Source organism: Lygodium microphyllum, chromosome 12 (genome assembly GCF_053477565.2).
Source record: "Lygodium microphyllum isolate KBCC chromosome 12, Lygodium_microphyllum_v1.1.10, whole genome shotgun sequence".
In the NCBI taxonomy this organism is placed as follows: Eukaryota; Viridiplantae; Streptophyta; class Polypodiopsida; order Schizaeales; family Lygodiaceae; genus Lygodium; species Lygodium microphyllum.
In genome coordinates this window covers 84,560,582-84,576,825 of record NC_141146.1, presented here as the reverse complement: position 1 = coordinate 84,576,825, position 16,244 = coordinate 84,560,582, and the positions used below count along the sequence as shown (strand labels likewise).

Genomic DNA, 16,244 nt, shown 5'->3' with positions numbered 1-16,244 from the left:
TCATTGTTAAAATTACTCATATAGACAAATGCTTCGTTCTACATTATTATATGCTCGAATATACTTAGATCGCTGAGTATATTCTAGTCCAACTAGAGAAAATATATAAATTTTTTAAGAAAAGAAATCTAAAAGACCTTCAAAATCCCTTGGATCCAATTTAATATTTAAATTTAAGAAATGAATATAAGAGATGAGCTACAAATATCATTATGCAAAGACAATATTGCATAGATTATAAAACTTCAGCCTGCAATTTAATCATGATTTTAACTGGCACGATTGACTAATTACAATATGTATTATCACATGCTTGGATCACAATAAACTAAGATTATTTAAATTGAAAGTACTCACAAGTTTAAAAAAAGTTATATTCGTTCTTTATTAAAAAAATTTACAAGGATTCCACTGTCTCAAGGATATGTGGAGAAGCACATTGTTTACATGTGATGGATTGCTCACTACGAATCCCGACTTTTCTATTATCTAACTTGAAATAGAAGTTGCAGAGAGGCTCATTGGACATTAATTTGATTTCTTGTCTCAGAAAAGAAATGGGCCAATGGCTCTCTGCGTACCACAAAAGGATTATGACCATTCCACAAGATAACCGCATCTATGAGAGTTGTATGTGTCTCATCTCAGGTATCTTGATCTAAGCTGATCCACTCCCCTCGCAAAAGTCTCCATCTTCTAAATCGAAAGCAAATGCACATAGTTTTTCTAGCAATGAAATACCTGTAATAAAAACAATTCATCTAAGCAAGACCTATGTCAATTAAATCAAGGCATTCAGAGTAGTAAACTTAGATTTACCTAAATGTGAGATCAGATTTGTTGACTGTACACTCAATCGTCTCCTCAAATTGTGTTCTTTTAACTTGCCAAGACTCACCCAATAGCTGACTCATCCATTCTTTGAATGGACACTTGCATTGATAAGTAATATTTATTTTCTTTAGAACATCGTATGAACCAAACAAATGTGGAAACAATGAGAATGGAATAAACCAACTAAGATGCACATCTTTGAAGTATGTGGTGGGTTTCATAGCACTATTGATGTCAGATTTTATCTTGGACTTACATGCTCCTTACAACTCCAAGCTACCAATCAACCATTCACCACTAGATAATGGCAGCAATGGGACATGTTGCAATCTCTCACTTTCTACTACATACAATGAATTATAAAAAAAGATATTTCGAGTTGTAAGTTGACATGTAGAGTTATTATCATAGATCAAAGAACCTATGTCTTTATGCCAAACATGTACCTTGCCGCTCAAACACGACCGTAAACAAAACTAACCAACTAAACTAAAGTTAACTAACTAACCAAACTAAACTAACCAATCAATCTAACTAAACTATTCGATAGATAATAAAAAATAATAATTTAAACTAACTAATCTAATAAGCTAACGTATCTAACCAAACTAACTAATAATAAAAAACTTACTAACCAACAAACTAAAGTAAGGTAAGCAACTAATCTAAGGCAAAACCTACTAACTTACTAATCAATCATCAATTTATCTACTAACTTACTAAACTAAACCAACTTACTATTTAACTAACTAACTTACTAATCAAATCAAATAAAAAATTGGAATAACTAAATAAACTAACTAAACTAAACTGACTTATCGTTCTCTAACCCTAAACTTTAAAGTAAACTAAACTAAAACAAAGGATTAAACTAACCCTAAACTTTATCTACTAACCAAGTAGACTAACTTATAATTTAAAGTAAACTAAAAAAAAAACCCTAAACAGCTATGTGTACTAACTTACTAATCTAATCAACTAACCACAAACAATTAAAACCTACTAACTTACTAAACCAAAATAATAAAATTAAACCAACCGTAAATTAAACTAAACTAAACTAACTAATCTAATGTAACCAACTAAACTAAGTAACATAAAAAACTAACTAACTAAACTAAAGTTAACTAACTAACCAAACTAAACTAACCAATCAATCTAACTAAACTATTTGATAGATAATAAACAAAAATAATTTAAACTAACTAATCTAACCAAACTAACTAACAGTAAAAAACTTACTAAAGTAAACCAACAAAACTAACTAACTTACTATTTAAACCAATAAATACATCAAAACAATTTTACATCCTGAGAAAGAGAGAGAGAGAGATCATCGACCTGAATATTGGCTAGAAAATCAATCCTCACAAACAAACTGCACCAAATAAACCAAAATACCAATAAATTAAGCCATACCAAGCAAACCAGCCTCTCTCTCTCTCTCTCTCTCTCTCTCTCTCTCTCTCTCTCTTCCATAACACATATAAACCCAAACAAAAAACAAACTCACCCTAAACTATATCCTAACACACAATCTAATGTAACTAAGCAACTAATCTAAGGTAAAACCTACTAACTATCTAACCCATAACACATATATAAACTAAAACAAAAAAACAAACTAAAACAAATAAACACACACAATCTAAAGTACCTAAGCAACTTACTATTTAACTTATATGAACTAACTTACTATTTAACTTATCTAATCAACTAACTAAATAAACTAAATAAACCAAACTAATCAACTAACTAAATAAACTAACTAAACTAAATAACCAAAACTAACTAAATAAACTAAATAACTAACTAAATAAACTAACTAACCATGAACTAACCACAAAAAAACTAAACTAAACACACACACACACACACACACACACACACACACATACACACACACATACACACACACACACACTCTCTCTCTCACTGCAGACGAGAGAGAGAGAGAGAGAGAGAGAGAGAGAGAGAGAGAGAGAGAGAGAGAGAGAGAGAGAGAGAGAGAGAGAGAGAGAGAAACTAAATAAACTAAACTAACCAACTAACTAAACTAAACAACCAAAAATAACTAAATAAACTAACTAACCACAAACTAACTAAACTAAACACACACACACTCGCTCTCTCTCTCTCTCACTCACTCATTGCAGACGAGAGAGAGAGAGAGAGAGAGAGAGAGAGAGAGAGAGAGAGAGAGAGAGAGAGAGAGAGAGAGAGAGAGAGAGAGAGAGAGAAAGAGACTGTCTATGCTTTCTATGTCCGCCCAGGATCTGCGTCCGTCCGCTGGCCCAGGATCTACCGTGATATGTCTCTCTTTCTCTCTCACGTGTGTATGTCTCTCTCTCTCATGTCTCTCACGGCAGACGTGAGAGAGAGAGAAGAGTGCTCTTCTCTCTCTCTCTCACGTCTGCCGTGAGAGAGAGGGAGAGAGATAGAGAGAGATAGATAGATAGATAGAGAGAGAGAGAGAGAGAGAGAGAGAGAGAGACTGTCTCTCTCTCTTTGCTATATATATCTCTCTCACGGTAGACGTGAGAGAGAGAGAGAGAGAGAGAGAGAGAGAGAGAGAGAGAGAGAGAGAGAGAGAGAGAGAGAGAGAAGCACGACGTCTCGATGATGCATGACGTTTGGAACCTCATCAGCAGCATCAGTAATCCCAAGTTGTGGGCACTTTGTAATGCACGCTCAGCTGAGCCTAGCGTGGAATGTTGCACCAATGGAATGTTGCACCAACGGAATGTTGCACCCCCCTGCCCACCCCGGAATGCCTCTGCAAGCTCCCCTACCCACACGCGAAATGCTGCCAGTTTCACCAACACATCTCTCTCACTCACGACAGATGTGAGAGAGAGAGAGAGAGAGAGAGAGAGAGAGAGAGAGAGAGAGAGAGAGAGAGAGAGAGAGAGAGAGAGAGAGAGAGAGAGAGAGAGAGAGAGAGAGAGAGAGAGAAAGAAAGTTATATTAACGTCTTTTAAAGACCAAAACTGGCCTATGAGACAAACTGTGATACAACTGATGAGGTCCAGCTATCCAAAATAAAAGTGCTGAATGAAAAGCTAAAAACTGGAAACTGAAAATACGGTGCTGTGAGTGTGATAAGTGTCGTGTATGTGTATGTGCGTATGTAGCTTTGGTACTCCAGATAATGGCTACAAAAGGGGAACAAATGTCGGCTGTGATAGGGGAACAACTATCGGCTGTGATAAAGTGGTGCGATGTGTATATGTAACAGATGCAGGGAGATATACTATCTTGAGAGAGAGAGAGAGAGAGAGAGAGAGAGAGAGAGAGAGAGAGAGAGAGAGAGAGAGAGAGAGAGAGAGAGAGAGAGAGAGAGAGAGAGAGAGAGAGAGAGAGAGAGAGAGAGAGAGAGGTGACTGACCTGCTGCCTGCCTCCTCCTGTCTATTGCTCGTGAGAGTGAGAGTGAGAGTGAGAGTGAGAGGAGAAGGTGCTGGAAGGAGATCACGTTTCCTTCTTTCTGCCCCCAATCATGTGACATAAATGGTCACTTACCTTTCCTTCTGCCCCCAATCATGTGACATAAATGGTCACTTTGATTTGGTTTGGGAGCTAGGTTCGGGAGCATTGTGGTTCTTTGACACTTTCCCAAACCTGTAGCTTAAATAATAATGTAGTATAGATATATTCAAGTTTGCTTTCTCTTGTGTCCAAGAGAAGACATCTTCTATTCCTAAATAAACATACTAGTGATGGTATGTGCAAAGATTTACAAAATCTTTTTGCAATGGCCAGAAGCAGATTCAAGAGATAAGTTGGTAGCTCCAAAATTCTCAACCTAAATACGATACGCCTTCCTAATGCTATCTTTACTTGCCTACACTAATTACCATGGCGTAACAAATCAAGTCCCAAAATATGTGCCTTAAAACCAATACTTTTTGTGCTTTTCCCTTCTATCAAAAGATTACTTCAAAAAAACCCTTACCACCATAATAAATGTGATCAACTATCCCTTAATATTTAAGAATAGTGTTGAACCATGTTGCTAGATCCATTGCTTTGGGAGTGTTGTGAAAAAGATCAATACTATGACCAACACTACCTTTGTCTTGAGTACATTGGAGCAAACCGTAGCACTTTTTTGAAAGTTCATCAACTCTCTCTTGCATGTTCTTCTTGGTCACTCTACCAGAATACATACCACACACCAAAGCATGGCTTGGCTTCAAGCTTTTTAGTTTGTTTTCCTCCTCTAAGGACTTGAAAAAAACCGGTTAAGGAGAGATCCCATGCAAGGAAATGTGTGCAAAGAGGCCACATAGAGGAATACATGTTTTTATAAATATTAGTTACATTAGTGCCCACTACTCTTTGCACCATAAGCGAGAGGTTCCATGTGCAAGTACAGAATATACAATGCAATTCATGTTTGTGCGGAAAGATGGTCGTAAGCGTTGTCAAACTCGCTTGCTGGAGGAAGCTAGGGCCCCTCATCAGCACCAGCCCGCTGCTCCATCCCTACCAACGGGCCGGCCTCATGGCAGCCAACCCTTTTCTGTACAAGGCATTCCCCAGCACGTTCAGTTCTCTCAGGCACAGTCACCACTACCAACAGCAGCAACAGCAGCAACAGCATTGTTGTACACAAGCCGCCATTGCTTGCCTGTCCTGCCATAGCGATCCCTCTTCCAACGCTCACCCTTCCATCCTCGTGGTCATCTCCTTCTACAAATTCGCCCACCTTCCCGACTACCGGGCCAAGCGCCAGCCCCTCAAAGATCTGTGTGAAGAATTGGTAAGTCCTCTGAATTCTGAAGCTAGGTTATGGCTTTCTCGGTTCTGTATATATAGAACGCCCCTTTCGTGCATTGTTTTTATAATGTGTAAGGAGCTAGATGGTGGCAATGGAAAACTCTTCACAATTCTTTCAACTTGTAAAAGAGTTAAACATCATCATATAGAAGAAGAAGGGAATAAAACAAGCAAAAGGCACTGACAGTTACGGCTTAGAAATTTGGCCTAAAGCGCTTTAGTGGTGGTTAGTAGCGATCATGGTTGTATTTGTTGTTTTTACACGTTCAGCAAAGCGGCGTTTTTACTTATCTTTTTTTGTCCACCATAGCTTAGCATAGCTCCATATTTTCCAACAAAGATGAACCTTTTAGGCTCATTTGGTAGGTGAGTCACAGCATCGCTGGCCTTGATGCTGAAAACACAGATCTCCCATGATTCACTTTGGAACAGTGCAAGGCTTTTGGTGCAGAAGATAGAAGATAGTACCAAAAACATTATTTTGCTTTTTCTTTGGAACACCACAAGGCTTTTGGTGCAGAAGATAGAAGATAGTACCAAAAACATTAATTTGTTTCTTTTAGAAGGTGACAAACAACTAACCTTGCTGTCTAAAGTGTCTTGGCTGGTTGTTTTCTTAATGCCATGGAATCCTAGGAATGTGTGGCTTGAGAGACTTAAGCAAATAAGCTAAAATTTGGGGGTGGAGTGGGCATTTAGAAGCTACATGTACATGATGATATGGTTACATCGCCATTGAAAGTTAGTACATGAATGAGCAAAATAAGAAATGAAGGTGATGGCGACAAGCGAAGTTTGCATAGGAATTTCTGAAACCTTTGCATGTTGTGGTCAACACATTTTTGGTTAGAGCAATGGTGATGAAAAATTAAAAATGCATGAATGATTATGCCTAAATTGGGGGCTTAGAAGTTTTAAACTCGGTTGATTTAGGTTGGCGCCTCATTGGCCAATTAAAATGTGGGTTGCATGAAATTGGATAAAGTTATGACATATCCACTCATTTAGTATTGGGGGCTAGGGCTTATGACTATGAAATGACCGTATTGATAAGATGACCCAATCAGCCTTGATTGAAGTTGCCTTGGTCTTTCTATAGGTTGCAAAGAGAATGGTTTAGGAGTATTTGTAGTAAAGAGATGTTTAGTCTACACATGTTAGAGGCTGAGGAGAGGGTACTGAGGTAGAGTGAGGATACTGTTAGTAGTCTAGACAACTCATGTCCGAGTGTGTGTTATACCAAGCATGGCTAGGTTATTTAGGCATTTTCTTATGGTCATTATGATGTGCATTTGGGCATTTTATGTTGGCCGTCTAGCATTAAATGCTGGCTGATCTGCTGCCCTTTATGGCATATTTTTGTGACATTTATTTTGGGGCTCCCTCCACACTTTCATATCATCACCTACAGGTTTGTGGAGAGAGGGAGCTAGTCTACGAGCTAGTGACTCACTGTTATATGCGCCATTCTCGTGTTTGGTGTATGGATTCCATTTCCCATGCAATTTGAGTTCTCTTCTTTGCAGTGTTCTCTCGTGTTTTGTTCTTCTGTCCTTGTGTTTAGCAATTTATTATGGCATCTGTTTATGCTTCCATCTCTTCATCCATTTCTGACATGGTATCAGACTTCAGGATCTTTGTTTTGCATTCTGTTCACGATGAGTTTTGGGGCAATTTCCGGCCATCCAGATTTGCGTTTTGCTGATGCACTCCTCGTACAGGCTGCGTTTCCTGCATTTATTGTCCTTGCTGCATGTGCTTTTGATTTCTTGATCATCTTTGGCTGGTGACTACATTTAGTGCCTCTTCTCATTGTGTTTTGATCTGCAGCTCCTGTATTTACAGTCTCTTGGGCCCTTGAAGGCTGGGCGACATCATTTGTAGCTTCTATCTGATTTTTTTTGTTTGATTCTTCCTTGTTTTTGCGGATTTTGTGATCCAACATTGTGAATAAACTCTGTTTTGTGCAGTTTGTGCTGTTGGTTGGCTATACTCTCTCTCTTTTTCTCTTCTTTCCTTTATTTTCTGTTCCCATCCGTTGTTGTTCCATTGATGACACATTACACGGCCCCGATTACCTAACCTAGAGTACTGTTATGAAAGCTTGGTTTGTGGAGAAGCGGTTATGGTACATTGTATATGGAGCTTATGAGCATTCTGAGAGACCTAATCCTCTTCCTTTTGATTTTGAGGAGGACAACTATGAAGAAGGTGTGTTCACATGGGATACTGATGATGCCTGTGCATATTCTTCCTTTCTTTGTTGCATCTCCAAAGAGTTTTTTTTAGCAGTTTGCTTGCAGGACGTCTTCTGCGGTTTGGGTGAAGCTTCATATGTTGTACGAGGCTTCTTCACCTATGCATGCTGTCACCCTTTATGGACAGCTCCAGTAGATGAGTTTTGAGCTGGAGAACACTATTCAATCTTTCTTACTTTGTGTCACACAAGTACAAGATCAACTTTGACACATGTAGTCCGCCCTTCCAGCAGCTCATCTTGTGGGGACTGTGCTCTACAAGCTCTCTCCGAAGTTTGATGGAGTGGCCAATGCTTTGCAGGCTTAGATTCCATCGACACTTGTTAGTTTTCTACAAATGTCCTTGATGTTGCTTGAGCATGAGATGTCTTTGTGTTTAGAGGGGAGGCTTCCATCATAGTCTGGCGGTTCCAGCAAGGCCTTTACAGCTTCAAAGAGGGGTGATGGGATGAAGAAATGAAGGCCTAGTGTTATCACTGTGGTAAGAAGGGACATTTGTGCGAGGATTGCAAAGAGTTAGCGACTTTGAGAAAGAAGAAGGAGAAGAAGAAGCAGGATCTGGCCTTCTCTGCTGAGTCATCCTCTTCCTTCGACTTTGACTTGGATTCCTTGGCCAAGGCCAAGGCCAAGGTGCTAATAGGATCATCTTCTTTAGATCGAGGGAAGGGCTTGGTAGCCCTTTCTTCTTTTGCTTTCTAGTGCAAGTGATGCGGTCATCCCTCACGACTTGAGTACCAAACAGGGAGTGTGAGGGTGGTGAGATGGGGCAGGTGAACCTCATCTATACAAGTATATAGGTGTACAGATTCTAGAGAGGGATGTCCTTGACGCATTGGGCGAAGTCTGGCAGGTCCAAATCCTGTAGTTGGGATTGACATCCAGGTTCATGCTGGGTTGTTCTTTGATAGATTGCAGGATTGGCTCCTAGTTCAAGCTCACATGCGGGGATACTTTGGCGGTCTTGGCCAAAGGCGGAGAATCCATGGTCACTTATGTTCAGAGGCATTTTTGACAAGATGGTCTTGTATCCTACTGTGAGACTGACATAGAGATATATTATGACTCGTTTCTATTTTTCAAGTTTTGGTACGATTGACATCGACATCAGGTGTTCTCTGAGTTACCTTGGTGGTGGCTCAATCACCCACTACTGCTTGGGTATCCATGGTACTAGCGTGGTGATTCTTTGTTGTATGGACTATGATTAGACTTTAACATTGTATCATATTAGATCACCCATGAATTGAGAGAGGGTGTGTAACCAGCCTTCCTTTCATGGATGGGTGGTAAATCCATGATTACAACAACAACAAACAATTAATGCCAATCTGAAAAATACAAATTTACCTACTGATATTGGACAATGCGCACCCAATTGGGCCCAAAGTTGGCGCCCCTTTCGGTATTTCTTTAGCTTTATTGAAGAAGAAGTTGATTTACAATGGGATTCTCCTAATCCCTTTCGGTATTCCAACTTCCGTTGCTGTTCATAATCACCAACAAGTCTTTAACCTCATTTGTCCTTGATTCGGGGCTCGAGCAATCAATTGGCCTTCACCCGCTTTGATAGAGATGGAAAATGCCCTAAATTCAATTATTTGGTGGTCTCTCCACTTGAATAGGCTAAAAATAGCTTCAGCCTTGTTGAATCTAAATCTTGGAGCTTCCTATTTTTGGCACACTTCTCGAGGGTGCTGCTAAACCCTAATTTCTACTGCAGATTAGGGTTTACAGCAGAGAAATGTGAAATTTCTCAGCCTCCAAGGGTCCAAATGCTAAGATTTTCGGAGCAAGGCTATGAAATGACTGGGAGATGAGAGAGAAAGGTGTAGAGAGAGAAAATTCAGAGTTTTGTTGCGAAGAATGATTGAAAATCAATCAAATGCAGCTACTGCCATGTCACTAAAGATTGTAGATGCAAAGAACTGAAGAAAATCAGTCATTTACTGTTGTTGCCCTATCTCAACAGCCTGCACTAAAGATTGTAGATGCAAAGAACTGAAGAAAATCAGTCATTTACTGCTGTTGCCCTATCTCAACAGCCTGCAGATGCTGTTACTTGCTATTGATTGGTCTTTTGCTGCCCTTGGTTTTCTCAAAAGGTCCTCCAATGGTTGCAAATCAGACCAGCAGCCTCCTTTCCCTCTCTCTTGTAGACTAAATTTATAAAAAATGCTTCTTTCCAGTCTCTAAAGACGTTTTTTAGGCTTGCATGGGTATTTTTGACAAGTGGCAACCTTCCCAAATGGTTTTTCTAGCATTTTTCATAATTAAATATTAATTTTCAGCCTTTAAACTGAAAATTAATCTAATAATTATTTTGGTGCCTTGAAAAATAATCTGACTGGCCAATAATTAAATTGGCTAGGCAACTTCCATTCTTGATTATCTCTGTGCCATCTTTGACCATCACATTGGCGTTAGGTACCATTAAACGCCACTTCTCTAGTGTCACTAATTGATACTTATAGCCAAATAGATGACCTAGGCCAACAATTGGCACAAGATACCACTAAGTATCTGTGAGGCATAACTTATAGCAACTTTTGTCTTTGAAATCCCGTGATTTTTTCTGGTCCCGGGCTCGTAAATTTACTTTAATCCCAGTTGCACCTCACATGTGTAACATTTACTTAATCATGTGATTAAAAATTTATCCATATGTTAAGTGAGGTTTCAAAAATACATGTCCTCATGACAGGGTGTTAGCTATCTAGATAGCTCATGTGTGAGTTTGTGTTATATTGGGTATGGCTAGGTTATTTAGGTATTCTCTTATGGTCATTATGATGTGCATTTGGACATTTTATGGTGGCCGACTTGCTACCATTTAAGGCATATTTTTGCTCTATTTATTTTGGGGCTTCCTCCACATATTCATATAAATTTTGTGGAGAGGTTGCTGGTTCTAGCATGTACGAGGAAGTGACTTATTGTTGTACGTGCCATTCTCATGTTTGGTATATGGATTCCATTTCACGAGCATTCTTTTGAGTTCTCTTCTTTACTGATGTTGCCCTGTCTTAACACCCTGTAGATGCTGTCATCTGCTGTTGATTGGTCTTCTCTTTCCCCTGGCTGCCTCAGAAGGTCCTTCAATGGCTATAAATCAAACCAACGTCTCCTTCCTCTCTCTTGTAGGGTGAACACACAAAAAATGTCTCTCTCTAGCCTCTAAAGACGTTTTTCAGTCTTGCATGGACATTTTTGACAAGTGGTAGCCTTTCCAAATGATTTTTCCAACATTAACCATAATTAAATATTAATTTTTAGTCTTTAAATACTGAAAATTAATCTAATAATTATTTCGATGCCTTGAAAAATAATGTGACTGGCCAATAATTAAATTGGCTAGGCAAATTCCATTTCCGAGTGTCTCTATGTCATCTTTGACCATCAGATTGGCATTAGATACCATTAAACGCCACTTCTCTAGTGTCACCAATTGACACTTATGGCCAAATGAATGACCTAGGCCAACAACTAGCACCATATACCACCAAGTACTTGTGCGGCATAACTTATAATAACTTTTGTCTTTGACATCCCGTGATTTCTTCGGTTTTCGGGCTCGTAAATTTACTTTAATCCCAATTGCACCTTACATGTGTAACATTTACTTAATCATGCTATTAAAAATTAATCCAAATGTTAAGTGAGATTTTAAAAATACATGCCCTCATGACAATCACCAACTAACACTTATGGCCAAATGAATGACCTAGGTCAACAATTGGCAACAGATACCACCAAGTACCTATGCGGCATAACTTATAGCAACTTTTGCCTTTGACATCCGGTGATTTCCTCGGGTCCCGGGCTCGTAAATTTACTCTAACCCTAGTTACACCTCACATGTGCAGCATTTACTTAACCATGTGATTAAAAATTAATCCACATGAGATTTCAAAAATACATGTCCTTATGACATTGCTTCTTCAGTTCCATTCTCAATTACAACATTTTTCCCTCGCGTCTGAGTGTTGGAGTAATCTCATTGATCGTTATACAGTTTAAGATTGCACTTGACGTATTAATCTTGATTTTGAGCGTTAGGAGTTTTTCATTAAGGATGGGGATGATGTGAAAGTCAAGTTGGCCGAATATCGACAGTTACTCGCGCTGAGTTTACCACTACTGACTCCTCGAAGTCAGACGATGATGAAGTCACGTTTTTCATGAACAAGTTTCTCGACAAATACTTTCATTTTATCTAGCACATTATCTCACTATCTAGATTGCCAACCTTCTACGAGTTTAAGTGCCATTTCTTGCGTTACGCGAGGATATACGATTAAGTCCACAATAAGTCCTTCACACACATTCATTTAGAGATATAAGGGTTGATTTTCTCTTCTTCGAGAGGAAAACCAACAGGGGCAAGAACTCGTAAGATGCAAAGGAAAGCTAAAACAAGGGTGACGTCTCTTTCTTTGACGCAACCAAAGAAACATGATTTCTTTGGTAGCAAATATCTAAAAAAAATAGGTTTTGCACACACTGCCAGAGATCGAGCCATGTGGACGATGAGTGCCATACCAAGGCTCAAGGTCTTCCTCCTAGGAAACCACCGTAGATTGTTGTGATGCTTCCACTTTGACTGGCTAGTCCAGTGGGCTAACCCTCCCGCTACTGTACCATCTGTCCTAGTGGCTACTGCAAAGTTTTATTGCGGGAAAGACTGAAAAACTACTATTGCCTTGCTCAGATAGCCATGGAAGTTGTCATCTATAGCTTAGGGCCACCAAAAAGATTACTGCCTCCTTTTGTATGCTGTCATCTACATGAAAAGGGCCTTGGCCTATTGTCACCTGCATGTGGAGGGCTTCAAATTGATGTTGCCTGTTGTAGGACTGGGTCCTTGGTGGCTGTGAATCACATCATCAACATCTTCTTGCTCTCTAATAATCTCCTTCTCTCTAACAATGTCACCGGTTCCTAAAAACGTTTTTTTCCCTTATATGGACAAGTTTTGCTAATTAGCAACCTTCTAATTTCATTTTCTAGCTTATGAAATTAATTTTAAGAATTAATATTTTAAAAATTAATTTAATAACTATTATAGTGCCTAGAAAAATAATTCCACTAGCCAATAATTAAATTGGCTAGGTCAATTTGTTTTTCAAGTACCCTTGAGTAGTTATTAGCCCTTAGACTGGCATTAACTAATTAATTAATACCTAGTCTTTCATGTCACCATTGACATTAGTGACCAATAAATTGGTCTAGTCTAAAATTTGATATTGAGTACCACCTAGTACATGTTAGACATAACTTATTGAAACTTTTGCCTTTGGCATCAACTGATATTTCGAGGTCCTAGGTCTCACATTGTGAAATAATTAACTTCCACCTCACATGTGCAAGTCACATTAGCATATTTGATTAAATGCTAAGCAAAGCTATAAAATTTCATGTCCTTGTGAAAGAGCACCCCTTGAAATCCTTGCAATCGTCCTCGATTGCATTGTAATGTGCCAAAGCATTTGTTGCCACCATTGGAAATACATGTTGGCATCACAGCCAAACAATATGTGCACCTATTGTTTAACCATGCTTATACCTTGTGTATGTGAAATTCCAGTTAGTTAAACTAGTTATGATTCACAGATATGAACCATAACCACTATTAGAACCATAACGGATGCATCCATATGTCAAAACCCAACATTGTTCTGACCATCAAGGTAAAGTAATGCATGAATTGAGCATAAATAACACCTCATAGTAATGATGTACCACATGATAGTCATGTAAAGGATATATTAGTCGCAAACCTCATGCCACTTATGTAATTGTATTTAGACCTGTACATTTAAACACATCTGCATACCAATTTAGAGTGACTAGTATACTAAATAGTGATCCCAATGGTAAAAATATTATTGACATACAATACATTGGATGTAAACCAGGTACATTTGAGATCCACTATAATCGAGATGTCCATCACCATGACAATGGAGATGCAATTTCCCCATTGAGCATTAGGCAATACTTTGGATCTTCTATGGTTTGTTGAGCGTGAAAGAGCTTGATCCAAAATTCGCTCTAATTGAAACACATCAAGGTAAAGTACATCATTGAGGATGATCTACTAGGTCACCCTCCTCCATCTAGTTGCATTTTTTCATAGGTGAAATAATGTTGAAGCTTCACCAAGAATCACATGAAAACTTTCTCTAACTTTACTTGCCTCAAAAAATCCATTAGGTATTAGAATTTACCAATTTTGGGCAGTGCCTAGTACCCATGTAATTCGTGTGGTGTGGACACTTATTAAAGTGTTAATGTAGTGTGTGTACCTAGTGTCATTAGACATTAAAGTAGTGACACTAGAAACTAGAGCAAGTTAACCTAACTCTAGTTAGTTGGTGGAAGGCTGTTTAGGTCAATCCATGACCTAAACTAGTGTGGTACTTTCACTCTTATCTTTCAGTTCAGCAAGTACACTCTACTCTTTTGCTTCTGCTTACTGTCATTGTCTCTCGTTTCTCTCTCCTCCATAGCGGGTGTATTTCTCACATTTGGTATCAAAGCATCTCCTGTGCGGGTTTTGCTAAGTGATAGTGCCACTTTGTCCGAGGTCCTGTTGCCACCAACCTTCGTACACACGAGGAAGAGAAGAAGTTGTGAGCTACTCAGCTCAACTGGGACTTTGTTGTAGTTGCCATCTCTAGTTCGACATTGGCCACCATCAACCATTAGTGCTCAGTCGTTGCCATCTGTTCAGCAAGCAAGCCTAAAATGCAACCTTTGCCTACCCATCAGGTTGCTGCTTGGCAACACCACTTGCACCAGATCTTGTTTGCCACCGCCGCTTGCACCTCAGTCAGTCATAGTGCCTTTGCTTGCCCTAGGAGCGCCCGTTGCTTGTGCTGCGTAGTTCGCTAGTCTCTTGCAGCGCCGCCCATCCGAGCACCGTTCATTTGAGCCCTGTCATCCGTGTTGGGATGAATGCACAATGGAAATGCGAGTCAAAAATGGAGCAAGAGCAGTGTTGAGTGTGAGAGTGAGAGAATCCCAAGGTGAGTGTACTAGCTCGTCACGATATACAAAGAATGTTAGGGTACAAATAAGGATGTGTTCACACATGTATATGTTTATACATACTGAGATTAAGGGACTTTAGACCCAAAGGGACTTTATACCCAACAACCTCTCACTTAAAGTCTCGAAGTGGTACCTTTAAGCTAGCCAAATTCCACTAATCGGATGCAATGCTTATGTTGAGCCTTTGCAAGACTATTAGTGAGAACATTTGCAGGGTTATCTTGGGTTTTGACCTTAGTCAGTGTGACAAGATCATCATCCAAGATGTGCCGAATGAAGTGGTACTGAACATCTATGTGTTTGGTATGTGCATGAAACAGGCATTCTTATCTAGACATACGGCTCTCTGGCTATCACAACCAAGCATTGGAGTACATGAAGAAAGACCAAAATCCTTGACCAAACGACCAAGCCAAATAGCTTCCTTAGAAGCTTCTATGGCTGAAATATATTCAGCCTCTGTAGTACTTAGTGCTACAATTTTCTACAACCTTGAACACCAAGAAATAGCCTCACTAGCCAAAGTAAAGACACCCACTAGTAGATTTTCTAGTGTCAAGATCTCCTGCCATGTCTGAATCACAGAATCCTTGCAACTCTAGTGTACCCTTTCCATAGCATATATACTTCTCTTGTGTACCTTTTTAAGTATCTAAAGATGCATTTCATTTCTTCCCAATGTGGCTTCCCAGGGTTTGAATCTACTAACAATTCCCACTGCATGAGCAATGTCAGGGCAAGTTGCAACCATGGCATACATCAAAGAGCCTCAAGCTGATGCATAAGGTATGCCCTTCATAGCACTAGCAGCTGCATCATCCTTTGGGCAGTCAACTTTTCTAAGCTTTGTATGTGGCGGTAAAGGAACACCAAGGGGCTTAGCATCAGCCATATTAAATGTGTCAAGTACTTTGCTAATGTACTTATCCTGTGAGAGAAACAACAAGTGCTACCCTCTATTTCTTTTAATGAGCATGTCCAAAATGTGTTTAGCTACCCCCAAATCTTTCATTGAGAAGGCTGAACTTAGCTGCGTTTTAAGAGTATTCAAAGTACTCTTATGCTTTACTACAATCAACATGTCATCCACATATAAGACCAGCATACTGAGACTTCCATCATCAGCTTTTTAGTGTAGAAGCAGTGATTTGCATGATTGTGTTTAAATCCATAATTGAGCATGAAGGTATCAAACTTTTTATATCAAACATTTTATACCACTGTCTAGGGGCTTGTTTCAGCCCATATAAGCTGCATTTAGTGAGAGCAAACAACACGCAGAACGTAGTCATCTTCACCACTGGTAAAAAAGCCCCTTG

The 16,244-nt window shown here is 39.3% G+C and overlaps 1 protein-coding gene across 1 annotated transcript in view; it reads left to right on the top strand.

The window, feature by feature from the left end:
• The first annotated feature begins 5,171 nt into the window (after positions 1-5,171).
• LOC148027995 (Rhodanese/Cell cycle control phosphatase superfamily protein) overlaps positions 5,172-16,244 on the top strand; it is a 29,835-nt gene continuing 18,762 nt past the window's right edge. The window contains exon 1 of the mRNA XM_087689683.1: positions 5,172-5,597. Within this exon, the coding sequence (XP_087545809.1) occupies positions 5,244-5,597 (354 nt within the window). The 5' untranslated portion in view covers positions 5,172-5,243. The remainder of the gene's footprint in view (positions 5,598-16,244) is intronic.